General features: G+C 40.2%; 2 protein-coding genes across 6 annotated transcripts in view; one reads left to right on the top strand and one right to left on the bottom strand.

Annotated features, from left to right (window-relative positions):
* Positions 1-17,739, bottom strand: part of Glut4EF (Glucose transporter 4 enhancer factor) — a 49,268-nt gene extending 31,529 nt beyond the window's left edge. The window contains exons 1-3 of one of the 2 annotated variants that reach the window (XM_066287404.1): positions 17,647-17,739; positions 17,062-17,589; positions 1,171-1,340 (exon numbers count right to left, since the gene is read on the bottom strand). In XM_066287404.1, coding sequence (XP_066143501.1) covers positions 1,171-1,340; positions 17,062-17,451 — 560 coding nt within the window. In that variant the 5' untranslated portion in view covers positions 17,452-17,589; positions 17,647-17,739. Of the gene's footprint in view, positions 1-1,170; positions 1,341-17,061 lie in introns of both variants that reach the window. The other variant, XM_066287405.1, reaches the window with a different exon arrangement.
* Positions 1-24,928, top strand: part of LOC136341984 (uncharacterized) — a 305,269-nt gene that overhangs the window by 26,641 nt on the left and 253,700 nt on the right. The window lies entirely within an intron of this gene.

Here is a 24,928-nt window from a genome sequence, read left to right as displayed (position 1 = left end):
CGGGATAATATGTGAGATAAGATGGGATAAAATGTAGATAACCACAGAGTAACGCGACGCAAAGGGCTACATAACTCAGATATTGACACGGGAAATAACTTGAACTAACCTGTTAACAGCGCATCCGACGCTTTATTGTTTCACCCGCAAAGTTAGCTGGGGTGACCCTTTAAAGGGTCAGGTTTTCCAGGTCTAGTGCGGTGTTGCCGCTTAAGGTTACTTTTATCATTTGTGTTGAATTATTAGTCTTAATTAGGTTTGAAATTGTTTTTAACAATGTTAATGCTGACTAATTTTAACTTTTTTGTTTCACGTTAAACAATCAATATCTCTCAAGTAGGTTTTTCAACATTTTATTCAAATTTTAAGTTTATCATAGCTTTTTAGTTACCAACTTTAACATTTTTTTTTAACTATTAGGTGTTCGACCCCTGTTGTAAGGGGAACTTTCTTGTTTAAAATGATGTTCTTAATCATTGATTAAATCTACGAAATTTATTTCAGTAACACCCTGTATATTTTGGGAGGTTATTCCTTCAGCACAAATACAACGATTCTTCACAAAACGAGGATTTCAAGATGGCTAGCGTCCCAGGGTACCACTTGTTCGAGGCTAGGTCCGTCTTTCATTCCCCCCATTGTTCTTTTGTGGCTTGCATATCAGGTAGCTAAATCTTTAGAGCCTCGAATTCATCAGTCAATTTCGAAAATTTTCTCTACTTTTGAATTTGCGTATCTGCAACTGCTTTAGTTGGGTTAGAGCAGAGGAACTTCCGCATTGCAGCTGCACAGGAGGAATTACTGGATCTTTTGATACCCTGATTTCAACAGGAAACGTTGCAATTATCTTCGAAGACTTTTCATTGTATCCTCGTCAGTTTTTAGACTATTAAACGTGACAGACCGCATAATTTATTAATAAATATAATTTTAGTAGGTTCTTGAACCCTAGTGCATTAAAAAACCCTGAGACGGGCACCGCATTAACGTCATTTCAAAGGTTTTCGCACCAGATACACGTGTTTTACGTATGCATTCACATTGACCTCTGCACTTAGCATTTGGCAATTATTTTTAAATACCTGGTGTAGGACGACGACAGTAATAATTAACAATGACGTTGCTCAATATCGCCGGGTTGCAAGCATATGTTAATGCAAGGTTACTTACCCATGATAGGAGGGTGCAGGAACATCGATGGTATGCGAAGCAGTCCTTTTGCGATCGCCCGCCATATCGGCCAATCGGGCGAAATCCGTGTCCTGATCGGCCAATCGGGCAGACTTGCGGGATTCCAGTAAACGCACCTCTTCCAACTTTTTCTGAACCTCAAATGGGTCCTGGAAAATATAATATTGTTAACAATATCTAATAATACTGCAATGAGAGGTACAGTTAGACTTAATTCGCAGGGACGCAAACCACGAACCAGCAAGTGTACAGGTTCTGGTTCCGTTAGGCCGCTAGTAAGAACGACTATAAAGTACTATAAGCGGGCTAAATAACCACACGAGTGGTTCCGCTTTGGCTACCGACGTGTCTTTTGAGAAAAATCCATTATATACTATGATTACAAGTGCGCTTCAGAAGTGGGTAACCAGGCCATTATGGTTAGGTCGCATATGGGAGTTCTCGGGTGTTACGGCAAATTTGGTGGGTGCAAGGTTGGCAGTATTACGAAACGAGTGCGCCAAATTTTCGCAACTGCTATTTACAGCCTCAATCTCTGAAGCTGCAGGGCCCATTAGTCATTAGCACGTCTTCTCAAGGCAGGTGAAAGTATGGCGATGGGTGTTTAACAGCTGATTTAGCCGCAATTTACGAGTGTGTGTGTTGCCAATTAGTTACGTAAGCGACCTTCGCCATTATTTTGTTATCGGCGATGATAAGGCGACAGAAAGACTTTATAATCTGTTTGGCAAACATTGGGCATTTTTACATTGCCTATGTTTTATTTCGTTTTAAGTTCATGATCACCCAGTATCTATGGTATGCGACGAAAAGATTGGAACTTTTTAAAATTGAAATATTTTCTTAATCTGTAACAGGTGAATTCTGGGATACAACATCATAATTAGTATATTATTGGTAACATATTCCGAATATAATTGGCTTTGAAATATGCATGCGGATAGAGTAGTGGAAAAATGTAGAGCAATTTTTGAAAAATTAATATAATTAGAGTTTTAATAGTTGTAAATATTTAGATATGGGTTCGATACGAAGCCACTTATGTTCAAATACTTTTACAGACAAATTCCTTTATTTTTATTTTTTTGTGGAATTTTATATTGACAATAGAATTTTTTGATGGAAAAAAGTAGAGCAACGTATCAAATTATAGCAAATATAATATTTATCTTAAAATTTATTTCATTCGTGATATATCGTTGGTCAAAATGCCTCGAAGCAAACCTTTATCAGTGGAAATAAAACAACGTGTTTTTAATTTGTATAGAAGTGGCCGAAAGCAAGCAAATATTGCTAAAACATTTAATTGAAACAAATCCATTGTTTGTCGAATTATCCGACAATTACAAGTGTCCGGCAATACTGATGTAAAAAGGAAATGTGGCAGATCCAGGAAAACTAATCGTTAGCAAGATAAACAAATTAAAAAAATTGCGAAAAACGAACCATTTCTAGGATCGAACAAAATTAAAGCCCGTATTTCTGATGAGCTCGGTGTTGAAGTAGCATCTAGAACAGTAAGAAACAGGTTATTTAAAAAAAAATCATATGGAAGAAGACCAGTAAAAATACCTCTTTTATCCGAAAAAAATAGACGTGCTCGACTTATTTTTGAGCGACACCTTCATTGGATAGAGTAGAACTGGAAAAAGGTGATGTAAAGCGACTAATTAAGGTTTTGTTCATTTAATAGTGATGCTATCACCCACATGAGGCATCCTTAAAATGAAAGACTCAATCTAAAATACACCTATCGTACAGTGAAGCACTGAGGTGAGTTAATAATGGTATAAGGTTGTTTTTCCGGCTATGGTGTTGGCGGCCCCCTTTACAAAATAAATAGTCATGTGAATAGATTGCAATATATGGAAATCTTAGAGAATCAAATGGTGCTATATGCGGACGATTTTATGCCCTTAAGGCAACTTTCTAACACGACGACGATCTAAAACCTACGTCCAAATATGTGAAAGAATGGTTCGGGAGAGAGGGAATATGCGTTTTGGAATGGCCTTCGCAATCCCCCGATCTAGATCCTATTGAGAACCTTTGGGAAATCTTAGATCGGAAAATCAGAGATAGGACCTATAGGAATCAAAACGAACTGTTCACTGCTTTAAAAGATGCATGAATAAACGCGGATCCACTCGTCCTGACCAAATTGATAAGGTTTACGACAAAAAGATGCGATAATTAAAAACAATGGATACTTTTACAAAATATTGAACATTTTTAATATAAATTGCTGTTTTGATAAATTTTATGGTAAATATTTGCTATAATTTAATAAGTTCCACTTTTTTCCACCAAACAATACTATTTTATATTAACAATATATTAATATAAAATTCCACAAAAAAAAAGAAATCTTTCTGTAGAAGTATTTGAACGTACACTGGCTTCATATTGAACCTATACCTAAATATTTATAACAATTAAAACTCTAATTATATTAATTTTTCAAAAGTTGCTCTACATTTTTCCACTACTGTAACTATATAAACAAATTTTGTTTTAAGCCCGGTCAAAATGATTGGAATTTTTTTACTGATGAAATTATAGACAATAAAAATGTTCATTTTCATTAATATTTAGGGTGCCCATTTGCTCTGATCTCATCGTTTCTTGGGAGAAGGTTTATAGTATGTTTGCGATGCCTATATTTTGGTGCCATTATTTTTAGATAAGGATTGTCTTATATCAGGAAATTTTAGCTGCTTTTCTTTGTCTGTGTTCTTGGAATTGGTTATGATTACTTTCTTTAAATCGGCGTTCCCGCCCGGAAAAACTATGTATCTACATATACAATACAGGCTGTACATACCGGACCATTGGGACTGTTATTTATTAGGTTGTACTTAACTAGAACTATTGAACTGATCCGGTTCTTCATTATAACAAATTGATTAGATTGGACAGGTATTTCTATTTTCTCATCGGGTTGACCAAATTTATTTACTCACTCCCAAAGTATGAGATCCTTAACAAGTCATTACATACACCAAAAAACTTTAAAAATTTGTCCGAGAAGTTCCAGTGGGACCAATACTTTTTCCCACTTTACAAACTTTGCTTCTTCACGAGCCGGCATGAACGGAATCACTTTGGTGTCTTTTTTCCCAATTTTGAAGACATCACTGTGGCGTCTCAAACTACATTTGATAGGAATCATTTCTGTCCGAGCTATTGCGAGAAGTACTCAATAAGAATCCTGAAATGTGAACATCCACCTGTCGATATATCAATTATTCAATTCTTGTTGCTTGCAATTCTAAAGCTGCACCGCTAAATAAGTCATCCATTGTTGGCACCTCGTTTCCATCTTAGGACCCATCGCCGTCCTCGGGGTCAGCTTGACCGAAACAATTGATTTTCTCGCCCGTCTTGGCAAATATTTACCCGACCGCATACGACCAAAAAAGCATTTTTCATTGCCGATGAAATTAAAGCGAACTAGGTTAAAGGGTGCGATGTTAACGGAACCGGGGGAGCGCTGAGCAAACTGGGTCACGCAAAGTCTCATTATAATTTGATAGCTGTAACTAAAGAAGATTGCGTAAGCTGCGTTCCCAAAAACCGAAATAACTTTGGTTCGGGTTTGACACCGAGATGCGCGATGATGGTTTGTAATATCGTAATTAAAGCGAGAGAGTTAAGGCAAGCGCGTCGATCGACCTAGATTTTTTCTAGAATGTGGGTCAACGGCGAAAAGTCTCTAGCCGAGAAAATCTCTTCTGCGCATAGGTTACAAGTGTGACCTTAGTCGGTTACGAAACGCTGCCTGAGCTAAGCAACATTCTCTTTGCGACGTAATAACCTATATATTCTCCATGGAAACTGGCTCACGTCGATCGTACGACTCGATCTACCCAAAACAACTTGCAGTTTCGTCGCAAAGAACGATTGTTTGATCGAGGTAGTGAAAGTCGGGTTCTCTAGGTACGGGGTGGTTGCAACAGACATAACGTTTTCATTGACCCACTGGCCCGCAAACGTGGATTCCGCACATGCCTGCTAATTAACAAGCAACTGCGCATCGTTTCGCCTAAATTAGAAACCAACACTCGATGAAAATCTTTGTTTGTTTACGCATCTGTGCTCATAGGAATGTTCAAACGTTGCAGCAGCGGCACTGGTCGTACCTGACCCATTTAAACAATCAGAACCGTACGCGGCGGTTACCAGTACCACCAAGATTTAACATGGCCGCGATGGTGTCCGCAATGTTTAATCGACCGTGGGCTGCCGTTTCCGACTTCGGTATGCACCTATGACCTCTTAGGATTTCTGCCTTTTAATGCTTCGATATAATGAGATTCCAAAGTGATTCGGAATTTGCCTTAGGCATCCGCACATTCGTCATTTCTCTGTGAAAGAAATTCTACCAAAAAATTTGACAGGGTTTTGTTATCTAAACAGAGGCTTCAGGACACCTGTTCTTGGAAATCTTGCGAAGTCATCGCTGCTTCCTTCTGGATCTGGAACACTACCAAGCAGAGTATCGGGAGTGCGAAGGATCGAAAAAAGGCCCATTATATCAACGCGACGGTAGATTAGGCGAGTCCCGAATTAGAGCAAGTGCCAAGCAATGTGGATAGATCGCTCTAGGCAAATATTATGTTGGCGAGTGGACTGTATTCTTCTATGGTTTTTGGCTATTAACAAGCCCCGCGGGGTATTTTAGTTGTAGCACATTTATTCTTTTTCAAACCAGCTTAAGAACTAACACCGAGCTGCTAAAACGTGTCTTGATTATATATTCTAGGGTATTCCCCCTTTTCTCCAGAAGTTCTATTATTTTCCGCTCCCACCTTCCGGCGCTAGCAGCGCCGGAACCGACGTATGTCAGGTTGATGCCGGGGCGCGGGAGTTTCGAATCTAATAGAACCCCTGGGATTCTAAACATACTCCCGCCCGTTGAAAGGATGGCTTTCAACCAAAGGAAACCACGTAATTCGACTAAAATCAAACAAATAACTTAAACTAGACTTAAGATACCTACAAATTTTTAACATTTAAATTAAAGACAAAGGCGCGTAGGGCATTCTAAGAATATTTGGATAAATTGGGGAGAGGCTTCACGAATCCTCTTCGGCCTGAGAGGGGAACGGGCATAGGCGCGCCACTGCTCGTCGGATCGTCCCCTTTTTGGTGCGCAGCGTGACTACCCGTACGACGCCATCTTTGCCTGGGTGCAGTTCGGATATGATACCCAGCTGCCACTGCATGGGTGGTGAATGATCCTCTTTGATCAAAACTAAGGTGCCTTCGCGAACATTGTGTCCTTCCCGCCTCCATTTGACTCGACCCTGAAGTTCGGAGATGTATTCTTTGGACCAGCGGGTCCAGAAATTTTGCTGGATCTGTTGGATCCGCTGGTGACGGGAGAGACGTCCTTCTGGCAGATGGAGGAGGCTCGGGTCTGGAACGGCCGTAAGTGACCGCCCGATCAGAAGATGAGAGGGTGTCAGTGGCGGTAAATCGAGAGAGTCAACGGAAAGAGGAGTGAGGGGGCGGGAATTCAGGATGGCAGTTATTTGAGCCAATAGAGTGTACAATTCTTCAAAAGTTAATAAAGCATTACCCGCTACTCTTTTCAAGTGGTATTTTGCTGATTTCACACCTGCCTCCCAGAGGCCACCGAAATGGGGGGAGTAAGCTGGAATGAATTTCCAGTTGAATTGCGCTTTCGCCAAGGCGCAGGTCAAGTGAGACTCTTCGTTTTCAAGGAACTGCCCGAGTTCCCGAAGCTCCGAGTTTGCACCCACAAAGTTGGTACCATTATCGGACCTTATCACGCTAGGCATGCCCCATCGGGAGGCAAAACGCCTTAAGGACATTATGAACGACTCGGTAGTTAAATCGGACACCAATTCGAGATGGATGGCTCTGCTAGCGAAGCATATGAATATTGCCACATAGCATTTTGAGGTGCCGCACCCACGGCCCTTCCGGTCCTTTATATTGAAGGGGCCGGCGTAATCAACGCCGGTGATGGAAAAGGCAGCATTTGGGGTGACTCGATCGTAGGGCAAGTGCCCCATTAGAGGGGGCACTGACTTGGGATTTGCTTTGAAGCACGGCACGCAATTACGTACAACTTTTCTAGCAAGATTTCTACCACCTAACGCCCAGTATTTTTCGCGAATATTTGCTAAAAGCGTTTGCGGACCCGCATGAAGGAGGCGCTTGTGCTCTTCGATGAAAATCAACTGGGTGAGAGGGTGTTTAGCTGGAAGAATCTGGGGATGGCGCTTATCAAAATCAAAATCGGAGTTTTCCAATCTCCCGCCGACTCGGAGTACTCCCCTTGGGTCCATAAAGGGATTGAGGTTACTCAAAGGGCTCTTAGAAGGCATACGCTGGTTTTTGGACAGGACCTCGATTTCCCTTTGAAAACATTGAGCCTGAGTGACTCGAATCAAGTGATGCATGGCTTCGTATGTTTCCTCGATGCTAGGAAACATCGACGCACCCACGTTTTTCGCGTATCTTGTGTGATTGATAAACCGCCAGACATAAGCCATGACACGTCTCAACCTGGGAAGGGATGAAAAACGCTCAAAGGGTATAATAGCAGAGTGCTCTTGCACTGATACTGAGACGGTTTGGGGGACCTTCATCTCCAATTCGCTGGAATTGGGCCGACCTGCTTTTGAGAATTTGAGATTGGGAGAGGCTAGCCAGGATGGTCCCGTCCACCACTGAGTCGAGTCCTTTAATGCGCGGGGACTCACACCTCGCGATAGCAAATCGGCGGGATTCTCTTGAGACACCACATGGTGCCATTCCGCTGGGGACGACAGAGACTGTATCTCTGCAACTCGATGGCGGACGAAAGTCTTAAGACTCGAGGGCTCAAACCTTATCCAAGCAAGGACAATAGTGGAATCACACCAGTAAAACTTACCGGTGATTGGGAGGTTGATGGACTTGACGACTGCATTCATCAATCTTGCAGAGAGCTGAGCTGCGCAGAGCTCTAATCTTGGAATCGTGAGGGAGCTTACTGGAGCCACCCTGGATTTTGCGCAAAGCAAGCGAGAGACAAAGGCCCCTTGAATATTGATAGAACGGATATAGATTGCGGCTCCATACGCCTTTTCACTCGCGTCGGAAAATGCGTGAATTTCGAACACGGGGGAGTCGACGCTGCTGACGAATCGAGGGACTGCAATACGATTAATTTCAGGTACCTCCTGAATAAAGGTATGCCACGGAACTGATACATCTGGAGGCAACTTTTCGTCCCAGTCGATCTCTTTTCGCCACAATTGCTGAAGCAGGGTCTTTGCATTGACGGTACACGGACCCAGAATGCCGAGCGGATCAAAGATTTTAGCGATGATTGAAAGCATCGCGCGTTTAGTGTACTCCTTGACAGCGGGCTGCTCTGCCAAGTTGTAAGTTAAATTATCATCTTGGCTATTCCACGATAAGCCTAGAGTTTTCACGGTCTTGTTTGCGCTCAGATCAATGGTATGGCAAGGTAGCTCGGCATCAAAGATCGTTGATTGTTCGATGATCCGCGGATCATTCGAAATCCATTTTCGAAGCGGAAAACCAACTGAGGATAGGATTTGAGACACGTCTGCGCAAATTTGGACGGCCTTAGGGATTGAATTGGCTCCATATAGAAAATCATCGACGTAAAAGGAGGTTCGAATAGCTTCAGCAGCTTCCGGGTGCGATTCCTGAACTTCATCAGCTACCTGAAAAAGGCAGCGAATCGCAAGGAACGAACTCGAGGCTAGCCCATACGTTACTGTACTTAACTCATACCTTTCAACTGGCTGGGTTGGATCCGCTCTCCAAAGAATTCTTTGGAGCGAACGCTGCTGGGGTTCAACGAGGATCTGTCGATACATCATGGAAACATCAGCTCCTACCACATAGGGGTAAATTCTGAACCTCAGCATTGTGGAAAATAGTTCTGGCTGAATCGTTGGCCCAGTCATGTGTACATCATTAATAGAAATGCCAGTAGATGTAACCGCGGATCCATCAAAGACTACGCGGAGCTTGGTAGTCATGCTGTCCTTTTTCAGGACCCCATGATGAGGCAAATAGTAAACGTGCTTCGGAGGTTGAACTTCATCGACCACTTTGGTCATGTGACCAAAATTGAGATAGTCTTGCATGAATTTGACGTACATGTCCTTTAACGCGGGATTGCGTGCGAATTTTCTTTCCATGGCGAAAAATCGTCGTTCGGCTTGTTCAAAGGATTCTCCTAGGGAATCTAGAGACCCTTTGAACGGGATTGTAACAATGAACCGACCATTTTCATCCTTTCGGATGGTTTCCGAAAATATTTTTTCGCACGCACGCTCTTCGCTGGAAAGGGCTAGGAATTGTGGACATTCCTCAATTTCCCAAAAGTTTTTTAGAACAAGATTCAAGTTGGTGTCCCTGGGGTTGGAAATTGTAGCGAGGTTGCAAAGGGTAGAATTCCCTACTGGATTTATGGATGGAAACCTTCCGGAGATAACATAACCCAATTTTGTTTTATGCAAGTACGGATATTTTTGGAGTTCCTTGCAAAATAGGTCCCAAAACAAATCAACGCCGATAATCATATCAATTGGTTTGGGTTTCTGAAAGTTGGGATCGGCAAGTCGAATGTTTTTGGGGAGGTCAAAACCTTTCAGATCTATGGGTTCGGCTGGGATATTGCTAGTGATCCTTTCGGACACAAAGAATGTCAACCTTGACTTGAAGCTGGTGTGCTTGGACTGAATGCAAGCTTGGGTTGTTTCGGAGACATTGGACTTGCATTGATTTATACCGATGACCCGAATATTAGTGGGGGTCACGGGCAATTGTAATTTCTCACACGCGACTTTTGACAGAAAATTCGACTGCGAACCGGAATCCAATAAGGCTACGCAATCTTGGAAGGAACCTGAAGGGGATTGCACCTGGACGACCGCGGTTGGCAAGATACGAGTGATACTAGAATCAGTTCGGCAAAGATTGACGCTCACAGGGAGAGCTGTTTGGGCAGGCGCTTCAGCTCTTGGATTATCACGCTCCGCGGAGGCGATCTTGGGGAGATGAAGCAATGTGTTATGGGATTTTTTGCACTTTTTGCACTTATATGAGGATTTGCATTCATAGGAAGAATGCCCAGGACGGAAACAATTTAAACATCGATGTAACTCTTTCATTTTATCGATGCGAGCGGGGACGGGCATTTGCAAAAGCGCTGGACACACATATAGTAAGTGATGTTCTTTGCACAGGGGACACACCGAACCTTGCGCGGCAGCATGAGAAAATGTTGTCCTTTTGGACGATGGCTTGCCCGAGGATAAGCCATGAACATTTACCTGCGCGGGTTTCTCCGAGTCCGCAGCTTTGCGGGCTAGAAGTTTGCATTGCTTTTGGAGGAAATCGAGCAAGTCGTCATTCTCGGGTGGGTCGTTTGAGTCGACACGCTCCTTTTCCCACTCTGCCTTGGTTAATGAATCGAGTTTTCGAAGAACGATTTCGATAAGAAGGCTATTCCAAGTTTCGACTGGTTGACCGAGAGCCTTTAAAGCACGCAAATGACCGCTTACATTTCGATAAAGGGAGTTCAAAGCAGGATGATTACATTTTACAATTTTTGGGAAGTCTAAAATTCCCTCAACATGCTTGTGGATCATGAAAGGCTTGTCCTCGTATTGCCTTTTGAGCAAATCCCAAGCCTCCTCATAATTTTTCGCGGATATGTCTAATCCTGCAATGGCCGTCGCGGCTTCTCCGATCAAAGACATACTGAGATATCGGAACTTTTCGATCGCGTCGACGGAGTCATTCAAATGGATAACCTTTTCGAAATGGTCATGGAACATGGCCCATTTGTCATAGGACCCATCAAACTTGGGGAGCTGCAGACTCGGAACCTTGACCTTGCCTTTTGCTTCGCGAACAGAGCTATGCTCAGTGCCATGAATCGAAGGAGCGCTTTCGTTTAATGGTTTTTTGACGCATCTGTCGATGAGACAGTGCGCGGCTGCGGATGCCTTATAGAAACGGGATTCTACGGCGTCCCGTTCTTTGAATATGTTTTCTAAGTCTTCCCCATTAGCCAGCTCCTCTATGGAACTCTGAGCAATGTTAAAATCTGAAAGGGCTTCTTCGATTCTATGAATGCGTTGATCTAACTCAGCAATGTCTAGTTCGGTCAACTCGTTATTCTCTTTGGCTTCTTCAAGACTCTTAACATAGTTCCTGAAAGTCGTAATACGCGCCTTGGCAGAAGCGCGCTTGCGCACTAATTTTGCCATGCTATCTTCCATTGCGGCGATGCAATCAAATATAAAATGTAAACAAAGGCAATTGAACGAAATTCAAAAAAGGATTTCAAAATTAAAACTTGATTTTTGTTGTAAATCGATTTTTAAATATCGATTTTTGGGGTGCCGAAAATTCGATATCGACTTGAATTGGAGTATCGACGTGGGATGATGGCGTATCGATTATTTTAATTCGATACGTTGGGATCGATTATACAAAATACCCTATGAAACAAAAGACATAAACATTAATGAGGGTTATCAAAATCAATTTTTTGCGATATTAAATCGAAATGATCCTATGTCTTGGGATATGACACTTAGTGTGTCGGATTTATAGATTAGGAGGTGCAGTTCAATATTAAAACTGGCTCGAATTATTGGGGTTGAGGATAAAGGAGTATTCTTTGTTTTTCCTCTCTTTTCACGCGACCGCAGCCACACTACTCAAGTTCTAATCTATTCTTACGTTACGTCCTGTGGTTCAACTACTCCGAACAAGATTTCCTTGTTTCTCGGGATGCTCCAATCCTTGGATTCAGCAATATCGCAATACTACTGACTTGCTTGGGAGGTAGACACAACAAGATCGATGTGGATTTCGATCGGGTGGTAGAAAAAACGTGTCATCTTTTTCATCCAGTGACATCCAGCTCGATATGGACCAAATGTTGGCGAGTGGACTGTATTCTTCTATGGTTTTTGGCTATTAACAAGCCCCGCGGGGTATTTTAGTTGTAGCACATTTATTCTTTTTCAAACCAGCTTAAGAACTAACACCGAGCTGCTAAAACGTGTCTTGATTATATATTCTAGGGTATTCCCCCTTTTCTCCAGAAGTTCTATTATTTTCCGCTCCCACCTTCCGGCGCTAGCAGCGCCGGAACCGACGTATGTCAGGTTGATGCCGGGGCGCGGGAGTTTCGAATCTAATAGAACCCCTGGGATTCTAAACATATTAGTTGTTCACAGCCATAATGCAAATAGTTTGGCAAATATTTCACCAAAGAGCGATTATTGGGGACTCGCCGAACCTCTCATGTTCTTTAGGTTTAAAACAATTTGCACAAATGCAAGACCTAATAAACTGCTTAATACAAGTTTTAAATATTGCCCTCAAGTAAACTGAGCCACGTTTTTGTCGTTATTTCCATAAGACTGACGACTGAACGTTGCCTATTCAGTAAATCGTCATAATAATCAAAAACATTTTAACAGCCTTGCTACTCTGTTACTAAAAATGTACTCATGAATACAACATTTCTATCGTTATTTTGCAACAATATATTTCAATATCCGTCGAAAAGTAAATAGTAATAATCTAGATATCGACAGATACTTTAAAGGAAATATGGAATCCGCCCTCTGATAACAGTGTAAAATCAAAAAATGTTATCAGTAATAAGCTATTTATCAGGTTTTGACGTGAATTAAATCAGCAGTATAAAGCCCACTGATAAGCGGTTTCCCCAATTTGCATGTTAACCGTAATACAAAAGTTTCCAATTTTAATTTTCCAATTTTTGCATATATTTTTCTCTCTTAAAGCTCCCTGGTATCGCAAAACGCATAAAATCCGATCGACTAAGTTCCAACAGTGTTAACCGTGTTTAATAACAATAATATTCCGAACCAACCGGGGCTCTTGAGTCAACAGTCATTGTTTAACAAACATTGTTACGACGAGCATATAACCATTATTGTCTTGACAAAGATGTGTGCGATGGCAAGAGGTGTGTCTTGACGGACATAATCCGTCCTAAAAAAGAATGCCGTTGTGCGTTAAGCCAGATTCTACAAATCGATCAATTGGGCCAAGCCAGCTTCAGCTGGTTAGATCCAGTGATCGTTCCCCCCTTTGTATACAACAACCCTCAGCGAATCAACTACAACGCAGTGGGGGAAAATCGAGGCTTTCCCGCTTTCCCACCCGGATAGTTGTTGGATGCATTAATATTTGCAAGGCGCGGCGTTGCCGCGCTTGCCTGGATACCTTCTGGATCGCCGAATTTTCTTTGTTCGAATGCCAGAAATTTGGGAGGTCGATGTGACATACGCGCAAGCGGGGCACGTGTTGCCTAAAATAAGTAGGTCACAGGTCGATACTGAATCGGGTCGGACGCGTGCTTTTCCGGGCCTGCCGCCGGGTTTCTAGGGCAACTCGACCCCGCGTCCTGTTTTACGGCAATGCAACTGCCTTTCGTCACGGGAGCATTCGGGACAATCATCTGCGCATATGGTCCAAAATGATGTCAACGCGAACCGCACCACCTCTCTTCCCTGGTATTTTTAGAGGTAGCCTTCGCAAGAACTATGACGTCGTTTTGTGATGTGTGCGGCAGCAAGAACCATTGCGACTGGAACTAGTTTTTCTGTCATTGTTTAATAATCCTCGTCAATGGGTGTTAGATCTGGTTATCTCGGCGGCCATGTCGCAACTGGCCGCGAGGAACAATGCCAAAACTGTGAGAAGAAGAGATGTGCCAACTGTAGATTTGGAAACGCTTTATTAACCATAGAACTTGGACTTTCACTTATTTTAGAAAATTATGGGGAACGACCCAGATACTTGCAAATTTGCGTAAAATTCGCGGATAAAAATTGATTTGCTCGCAATGTTGTTCCGATAGGAACTTATTGGTACCGACGAGAAACGTGCATGGATAATTAGGAATATCAGGACTCATGTAGGGATTCGGTCGAGCGAAGAATATTTTTAAGAAGATAATTGGTTATTAAATCGAACGCGTGAAAGTAAAGCGGGGAAAGTTGTGAAAGCAGCCTTGGCGGTTCTAACAGCGGTAACAGGTGGATCACTGCGCAATAGCATACGTAACCTGATTAGATGCAAATCTCAACAATTATGCTTGAAATAGGAAGTCTGTGGAATCCTTTTCCTATTATTAAAGTCCACTCACTGTTTAAATCACGCACCCACCACTATAGAGCCCAAGATTTCTTCGACTGGTGCCAGTTCATTGGTTTTCTATTTAAAAAAAATATATATGAAAGTGACTGGAATTTCTGAACCGAAGCTAAGACTGAAGGCCTAAATGTGTGGTTTGAGCCTCATCTCCAACGTGATCGATCGCCGAGACTCGAGAGGCAATAATCAAAACCAACGATTAGTCTCCAGTTTAAGAACAACTGCATTTTTCACATTTTCGATTAAAATAGTTTAAAAAAAGCGTATTAATGTATTCAAAAACGGTTGGGGTGGTAAAGCGAGAAGGCCTCGGTTTGTCCCCATGACATTGTTGTTGATCCGCCGAGGGTTGTTTTATATGAAGAGGTTACGATTACTAGATCTAATCAGCTGAAGGTGGCTTCGCACAGCTGATCGATTTGTAGAATCTGGCTTAACCATAACTGTACTGTTTTTTTAGGACGAATTATGCTCGTCAAGACACACCTCTTGCCATCGCACAGATGTTTGTCAAGACAGTATTGCTTATATGCCTGTGGCAATATTGTTTGTTGAACAATGAATGTTGACTCAAGTGTATCTGATTCGATCGGTTTATTATTAATATTAAACACGGTTAAGAATGTTGTAAGTTAGTCGATCGGGTATCGTGCGTTTCGAGATACCAGAAAGTTAAAGAAAAAAATCAAGAACAAAATTTCAAAATATTTTGTTCAAAGCTACTTAACGTTTTTTGGACTTAATGAAGGACGAAGGATTCCGAAAGCTTCGCTGATTTGAGGATCATTTTTATAAGCCAAACTGTGTGCATCCTTTTGGATTAAGTCAGCCAATTTTTAATCGTGTTACCGGACCCCAGAGTCACAAACGACTCTCATTGCCGCTTACCGGATCAAAATGCTCTCAATTTTCACGTAACTGTAACCCAGTTCGGAAAACCTTTAAATATCGAACAATTGCATATCTCTTATTTTTTAAGATAAATCCTTCAATATGACGCTTACTTTATCTATTTTTTCTCAGAAAAACGACTACGCCTGTTAATTTTGACGTAGCTATGGCTCAGTTAAAAAAATTATCATAAAAAATTTTAACTTTTTTATTTTCAAACATATATCCCTCAATAATCCCCCAATTTTCAGATAATTTATTATTCCATTGACGGTCATTTCAGTTCACTTTTCCCAGAAAAGTGACTGCCACTTTCAGTTTTGATGTAGCTGTGAAGATTTGATAAGTTATAACTTGCGCTAATTAAAAACAAAACATCCGGAAAGTGTTCAAAAACCTATGGACTTAATCGCATGCATTGGCTTAGTTGAGACAAACTTTACAGATAAATTCAAAATCAATTGTTTTATTGATAACACGCTTATTCAAGTTATGTGAATCATCTAAATAACGTCCGAACCTGTTGAATAATTCCAATCAGTTCCTGTTTGTTTATTAAATCTGGGGCAAATTTGGTGTTTCTCTGACTTTGTCTGTTTTGTTTGCTGAGGTTTTTTAATATTTGTTGGGACCAGTCAACACTTTCCTTAGAATTTGTCCAATTTGTCTCACCGAATCAACGTGTTTATTGTCTTGGGACACGTCAGACACCGGTAACAGTTAGTCACTTTGTTAAGCGGTCCCTAGATAGAATTCTCAACGTTGAGTCTGACCGGTCTGACGCTGAACGTGTTAACACCCGAATGTTAGAGCAGAATACTACATAAAACTTGGGCAAAGAGTGGGTGCAAATGCTAAAGGTGCTTTAATAAATAAATATGTGGTTATTGGTCTCACAAGATATGTTGGAATTTTTGAAGAACTGCAGGTTATTCATTTTCGATCTGAAACATAAACTGGCACCTCATAGGGTTTCATCCATTACGTAATCTGTTCAATGTCAATTTGGTCAATAATACATCCTGTAGAACGTTCCAAGCCGATTATTGGCACCGGTCGCTAATCCAGGTAGTTTCGTAACGGATTGCTAATATAGAGAATCATGTCCTTGTCCAACATGCAATGTCTTGGCAAGTGCAGGCATATACTATGGACCATGTAGGTATTATTGTTATGATCGATAAAAATAAAATATTCCGTAGCACCGCCGAGTTGTTGGATAATAAACACACGGTATTAATTTGTTTTTGCGCTTAGACGATGACGTGATATTCTTCGTATTATCCTAGAATAAGACATACAGAAGCGACACAAATGAAGCCACGGGTCCCAAAGCATCCCAGGGCGAAAACAGAAGGTCATCCTAAGGGTCCAGTTTTCTTGCGTTAAAGTAAGTGTTTGAACGAGATAAACTCGACGTATAAGCTACACGTTGCATTTGCCTTTATTGGTAACAATGATAATAATTTTATTCACAATAACGTCTGAATCGTATATTCTGCAATTAAAATCTCGTTACTGAAATCTGGGAAACTTTGCCTGATAAGAGGCAAACGACGCCATAAACAGTTTAACAATTATCATTAGCCGTTCATTAAAAGCTTCCGATAGTACCACATTAGGTGCTTCTGGTAGCAGTTCCGTGCATGCGCCTATAGACCATCTACGCAGTGTTCTACGCAAGAAATGGTTGGACCTGAAGGATCGGCTTGGTGATTATTGCAGTGAAGAGCCGACGAAGAAATAATTTTTGATTTTTTGATAACGTACCTCAGTTCCAGTGGGATGGATTCGGATGATAACCTCGTCGGTTTCGAGGTGGTGTTTCATGACCTCCCCGCAAATTTCGCGCCCATTAAATGTGACGAAACATTTCTGCTGGGGCACTAATTCTGTGCCCAGCACCGATTGGAACCCGGGCCCGATGAGGTCGTTTTCGAAGAATTCGGCGGTGGTCCTTCCCAGGTTCCCTTGTCTGGAGTCGAACCGGACGGTGTAGCGGGTGTTCGGCGTAAGGTTGATGCAATTACTGTTAATCTCCACGCTCGCGGGGGTTTTCACCGCCTGAATGACCCCGGAGTAGTACTTGCCGTCCTCCCCTGGGGCGCACACGCGCGTCCCGATAATCGACCTCTTCGCGATTCTTTTTCCCGTTGACATTTTCGCCAAATTGTCCGAAAAAAATTTAGCTGTTTTGCAAATTAAACGGGTGCATTCACAGAACTACGTGATGGTCGGTAAAGTACAGTCTCCTCACCAACAATTTCTGAACGGACTCCTGTTGCGGGCTGAAACACTCTACGGACACATCAAGAACCAACTCTATGATTTTGTTATCGTAGGATATGCACATACTTGAGAGCGAACGTCCGTCGTTGATAACACGCCAATACAACGGCTGAACAACAACTGATGCGGCGACCGGCCGGCTTGTGTCGATGCCGTAACAAGAACAGCTGATCGAACGCTAGTTCTATCTTTGTCCTGGCCACTGTGGGTCGACCTGATGAGACCAGTACGACAAAACCAGTTTGCTGGCATCCGCAGGGGGTATCGGAATGTGATTCCTTGGGTTTGGTTACTTTTGGGCATCAGGGGTTGTCTCTCGGTTAGTTGTTCACATGAGTTTTTCTTCATCAAACATTTTCGCGTTCACTACAAAAATAGAAATATAAGCAATTTCCGGAATAGTTTAGAGGGATTCATTCATGACCGAAATAACGATATGTGATTTTGGTTAGTCAGATTAATTCGAATATTTCCGGGATACGGTGGCATGGGTAGTCACATTTTGAAGTGAATATAATCAAAGCATTTCCTTCCTAACCGAACGTAAAGTTAGTTCAGGTTAGTTCAGTTAATTCAATGACATTTGTTAATTTTTAAATTGGCAAATATGCAGTTGTTTCAAAAAAATTTATTCAGGTCTGTACGTTTTAAAACTAAAGTAAATTAATATCCCAAAATTTAGATCAGTTTGTTTAGCCTTTCATTTTGGTCATGTACATGTGATAGGCTACTTTGGCCGTTTTAAACTTCAGTTTTTGACTCATTCGAAACTTTCTGATGTCCCCTTTCATGTGGCATTCAACTAACCCGAAGTAACCATAACTAATCTAAACAATTCTCCATGGGTGTAGCGCCTAGTGAGCGTTTTGCCGTTGTGGAGCCAATTTTCATCTCTCAGTCCATTCCATCAGTTTTTCTCAAGGATTTTACAATCATTTTTCCGCCGTTCTTCCTTTAATCTCTTTTTGACTTCATAGAATCGATGTCCCTTCAACAAAATCGTTCGTTTCCTTGCCCCTTCGCTACCCTCATAATCTGCAAAGCTCATAACTCACATTTGAATTTGGAGAATCGATAGACCCCTAGAAACGACGTCAAAATAATCCGCTCGATACAGTCCAGCCACGTGCAATGTCAGAAAATACATGTCATTTGGACGTCATTCCTCGGAAGACTGCTACTCCTTATATTTAACGATCTGGCCACTGATGTCAATACAAAACGTCCGAGGTATCAATAATTCGCATTGTATGGTTTATTTACAAGTCGGTGCCGGTATTTGTGTTTTGGCACACCATGGTACCAATTTGGAACCGCAGTGTGCTAACAAAGAGAAACTGAGAGCGCAGGAACGCACGCTCCATGGAATCGAACATAGCGGCCCGGCCACAGCTGATGATAACAACAAATCCACGTGATGCCACTGCGCTCTACGATTGGTCCTGGATCCGCGCTGACCTACATACTGTCCAGAGGAGGAGGGAGAAAGGTCACACGATGGGCTTTGCCAAGACCGCTTCTTTCTTGATTATCCTTCGCCTTTTTTGGGGAATTTCTGCAGGTGTCACCTTGCCTGCTGATTGCTGATGGTCACGGGGGCGGTACCCACCACAAACAAGAATCGCCATCATTATTGTGACGCACACGTTGAATATCTTTAGTTCACTATTTATCACACGCTAAACAGTGTTTCAAACACGCAACGAGCCGTGGTAATTATTTGTCCGATAAGTGTTTAAAATTCACGATTGTCGTCTTCGGGGTCACCAGAATCAGCCCGCTGGCACGTTAACCCACTAATTTTTTACAACTTGTATAAACAATTGGGTGTGTATATTTTGCATAAACCTCGAAAAATTTGTCATTATTTTAGGGGAATACCGTTAAGGAACCCGATGCTTTATTGCCGATATTGGCCGGCATTCTGGGTAAACTGCCCACCTACAACAGGTTATTCACGAAACGAGCCAAAAGTGTTCAAGAGGTTCTGAACGGTTTTCCTTATGCTATAAGGCTCAGATTTGTAGTGTAAGTGAAGCGATTGTCAACATTATAGTATGTTTTGGAAAGTGTTGGAGTTCATGCATGACATCATTTCGTTTCAAAAACATGTTATTGGAACTATAATTTTCACTGATGCGGTTAGGCCAGCTACGCTAACCAAAATAACATTAATAGGTTGTTCAGTTGTTCCTGTTTAAAATATAATTTTTCATAGAGTTAAATACAGAAAACTCTGCAGAATAAATGTAATACATTTATATAAAATAATACCCCCCTCTCCCTCTTACATCCAAATCCAAATATAAATGCAACCGAATGAAAGGAAGACGCCCGAAGCTTCACTGTTTGGATAAAATTGCAATGAATGTCTGCTTGAATTCAAACTAACAATTCAAATTGATCACTGATGGTTTTCAAGTTGTACGCGATTTGAAAAATTTTGCATACAGGGTGAGATCCTTTCAATGGCCAGTGAAGGGGATATCGGAAACCACTAGAGTCACAAAGCAATTTAAGGGCTAAATTATCAATGTGTTGTCAACTTTAACTGCAAAGTTATGACGCGACAATAACTGAAAAAAAATGCAAAGTAGACATTCTGCATTGCAGCAGAAAACGAAAGCAAGGTCGTTCCAATACAATTTACTATGCCCTGAGTATTTACATAATAATTGTTATACAACCGATCTATGTTGTTTCTCTTGCAGTCAATTTATGAATCCTTCTCGGTTTCTGTACGGTTGCGTGGGGGACTAGTTCCACATATTTGGGTCAAGGCTTAAAAAGCTGAATTGACCCAATAGAGTGACCGGATGGAATCTGTGAAGGCGCCTTTTCCTGCTGTCCCATTTCAAATACTATTCGGTATTATGCAACACAAGCGGCTTGAGCCAGTTGGAATGCTCAATAAATGCGATTAATTAGCTAGTTACAAACATGAAACGTCATTTAAAAAGGTGGAAGGTATTTTGAGGTCGAAGTTCAGGTCTCATTAAAGCACAATATGCATATGTGTATTTCAATAGCATGGCCGGATTATAAAAACCTAGAAATAGCCGAGTAGTAGTAATAATGATACCGCGAACGTTTTGGGTAAATTCCGAACTTTCTTGTTGCATTCTAGACTAGCAAACATAAAAAACGAAGAGAGTAACCCTTAACGTATGAGCGAGAAATGTTGCGCACGAGCTGCAAACGAGGGCGGCAATGACGCGAGAAACTTCTTTACGAGTTTTGTATTTAAATCCGATCTGTCGCAGTGGAAATTCCAAACTAAGTCATCGTTGCAGATCTGCACATGATTACTTTTACAATTACCGATTAGGCGATGCTTTTGACATTTTGCGACATTCTTTTGCATATTATTATTTAAGTTAACATTTTTTCGCTAATTTGGAAATACGTAGGATGTAGCTAAATTTTTAATAGGAACATATGTTGTCTTATCGACTAATAGAATACCAGAATGATTTGTTTAGTTTGAATGATAAATTGTGCTATATCCATAATTTATTAACTAAGCTATGTATGTATATGTTTGTTCAGGTTACGTAATTCTAGTATGCGACAGAAAAATCAAACGAGGAACTTAGAACGTCAAGAAGAGGACAGCCACGTGGTTCTTCCAAAATTTTCGGTAATGTCGTCATTATACATGGTGCCCCATTTAAAGCTGTTCTTGAAGATTAGTCAAAAATGGTGCATTGTATGTAAAAAAAAATTAAATAAAAGTTGTCTGATAAAGAAGGGAACACGTCATGCAGATAGTGACTTTTAGTTAAAACGTCATTTTAAGGTCATTTCAAGGGTAATTTTTTTAAGCCACCGCCGTATTTTTGCACGGATCCTTGTAGATCATCAAAAAATAAGTATGATTTATTTGAAAAAAAAATTATTAGACGTTTTAATGCAGACTTGTTGATTTTTGTCAAATTTTTGAGATAACCGAAATTATTGCATTTTTTTTCTAAAAAAAGTCTTGTAATGCATATATATAGTGCTTTCATAACTATCCTTCTATGTAAAGAAAAAAAAATGTTCTTCAATTTCCTCTTGTTAGAGTTTATCTTATAACAAGGTCTACAGAAAATCGATACTCTTTTTTCGACAAACAATCTAATTGTTTTTTATGAAATTCTTCAAAAACTATTCTTTTCATTTGAAAATTCAATAATTAAAATGGATCGTTACACTTTGGTTGAAAAATTAAAAATGATTTTTATTTATGGAGAAGCTGGAAGAAATGTTATTCGGGCAGTAGAGCTTTACGTTGAAAAATTTCTAGATGAAAAAGTTCTCTGTTGGACAACTTTCAACAGTGTCATTAAAAATTTCAAAGAAACAAAATCGTTAGAAAGAAAAAAACGTATTCGCTCCCGAGGTGTAACACATGACGGCAATCAAATAGCAGTTCTTGCAGCTGTTGCTTTCGATCCCCATATAAGTTGTGGTGAAATTGCTGCTGACTCGGGAATATCAAAGACAAGTGTCCAAAGAATTTTGAAGGTGAATAAATATCATCGTTACCATATTTATTTATATCAGGAACTGCATGGATCTGATTTTGCAAACCAAGTCAGTTTTTGTAATCGGGCAAGGCAGCAATTAAATCAAAATGCAAATTTCTACTTCAACGTTTTGCGTTAGGACGAATCCACATTGACAAATCATGGTGCAGTGAATCGCCATAATCTCCATTTTTGCAGTGTTGTAAACCCACACTCGCTTAGAGACGTTGAACATTAAAAACCATGGTCAGTGAATGTATGGTGCGGTATTATTGGGGAATGCTTAATTGGAGCTTTCTTCATTGAAGGAAACTTAATTGGAGAAATGCATCGCAATCTATTGCGTAATAATCTTCCGGAATCGGTAGAAAACGTTCCACTTGCGATTAGACGGGTGATGTGGTATCAACATGATGACTGTCCAGCCCATTTTTGTAGAATGTCTCGTGAGGTTCTGAACGAAATGAATCCAGATCGATGCATTGCACGGGGCGGTTCAGTGAACTGGCCTCCTAGGTCACCTGATCTGACCTCACCATATTTTTTCCTCTGAGATTTTTTAAAGAACGAAGTTCATGCAGAGGTACCAACAACTGCACACGATATGAAAAGGAGAATTGAAAATGTGTGTCAATTGATAAATGAGATGTTGTGCAGAGTAAACGATTCTTTTCAAATAAGAGGTGAGAGGTGTTTGAATCAAGAAGGACATTCTTTTGAACATTTGCTTCTATAAATTTCTTAAATCAGGATTTTAAATTAATTTTCCAAATAAAAAAAAATAATAAAAATATATATTTTTTGATTAGATAGACAGTTTGTAATGAGTTTTAAACAGAGTAAGCATTGCAACATTTTTTTAGAAAAAAATTGTAATAATTTCGACCATCTCAAAAATTGGACTAAAATCAAGGATAATTCTACAGAAAAACGTTTAATAAAAAAAATGTTCAAATAAAAAATATTCATTTTTTGACGGTCTACAAGCATCTCTAAAAAAACCGGGTTTGTCATTAGAAAACAGTTACCCTTCAAATTACCTTAAAATGACGTTTTGGTTAAAAGTCACCATCTTCATGACATGTCCCCCTCTTTACCGGGCAACTTTTATTTGAGACTTTTTTTTATACAACGTACCGTTTTTGAATAATCTCAAACAAAATTTTAAATGGGATACCCTGTATATAAGGTGGATTTTTTTTAAATGTAAGTGTCAATATCTTGAAAATTTATCGGCAATGGAAATCTTCAAAAACACATCTATGTTAATATGATGGGGGAAGATGATTGAGGGTATGATGAATTCGCCACTCTCTACGAAATGAACTCAACCAGCTCAAGTCATTTGTTTGAAACAGGGAGGATAAGGTTGCGATATATCGTCAGAAAGCATTTTGACTAAGTTTCTTAAAGACACCAAAGTTTGTGGAATTTTGCAGTGAAATGTAACCGATAGTGCCTAAAATGCAACATCCATGGGTAAGACACCTAGGTGTAGAATTAAGTGGTTTTCATTCAGGAATAATTAGTAGAATTGATAATTAATTTAGATCTGTATAGTAATTAAGTTAAAGCGTAAGATTTACCCCTCAATATGTATTAATCATTTTGCTATAATATATGTTCGTTATTTTCCATGCAAGCGTATAAACGATATACATTTTCTTAAAGCACAATGGCAAAAATTGCCTTGGAAATTGCATGACACTCGTTAATAATTCGCTATCTTAACTCTTCATCTGTTTCTGGTTGAGTTTTGAACACTATAGATTTCCAGTGCCCTCACAAAAAGAAATCCATAGGCATTAAATCGGGAGACCTAGGAGGCCACTCTATCGGTCTACTCATTCCAATTCATTTCATAAGGTAATTATTATTCAATAACTGCCTAACAGGTAAAATACAATGTGACGATATCCCGTCCTGTTAAAATCTTAGAAAATTTTTGACCAGTCATAATTGGGCATTTTTTTCCTACTGACTCTCTAGCTCATGGATTAGCTATCAATGGTTCAATAGCATTTTCTAAAAGTTTACAGTAGATTTCACCATTCAAATGACGGTTTTTTCAAATTTTTATATTCATTTCTCAACGTAGGAAGCATTAATGTTCGTTCCAAGATGTCGGTGACCAAATATTTCTTTGGTACGTAAAAGATAACGTTCCTCAGCATCATAAATAAAAACGATTGCAACCCGTTTCGCTATTGAATAAACCATGTTTCGATTGAAAATTTGCGACAAGAAGCACGAAGTAAAACGCAGATAATAAATAGGATTCGACGATTTGCAGGATATAAAAACATTCATAAATACCGATGAAAGGAAAATACGTCATTTTTTCCATTTAACATTACATATTATTAATTCCTTGATAACAATATATACTGAGAACGTGAATATTGTTTGCACGCTTGCATAGAAAATAATGGAAATCATTTCGAACATCTATTATAAATAAATATTAATATTGAGCGGCAAATCTTCCGCTTTGATTTAATTACAATAAACCATTGAATTAATTATCAGTTCTATTACTTATTCCTCATTGAAAACCATTTAATTCTACGCCTAGCTGTGTTTATCATGGATTGTACATTTTAGGCATTGTCGGTTACATTGGAGGGCGAAATTCCAGAAACTTTGGTACCATTGAAAGGCTTATTGAAAGTGGTTTCCGACGATCTGTCCCAACCATGCCCGTGATGTTAATAAAAAATCACTTGGGGTGGCTGGGGTGCATTTTGCAGAGGAAAGCTAGTTCATCATAGTCTCAATTATCGTCCCTCATTATATTATGATACACGTGTTTTTGGATTTTTCCATTATTTCCATTC

This window comes from Euwallacea fornicatus, chromosome 11, assembly GCF_040115645.1.
Source record: "Euwallacea fornicatus isolate EFF26 chromosome 11, ASM4011564v1, whole genome shotgun sequence".
NCBI lineage: Eukaryota > Metazoa > Arthropoda > Insecta > Coleoptera > Curculionidae > Euwallacea > Euwallacea fornicatus.
Note: the sequence above shows the minus strand (reverse complement) of the source record. Positions and strands in the feature narration are given on the sequence as shown.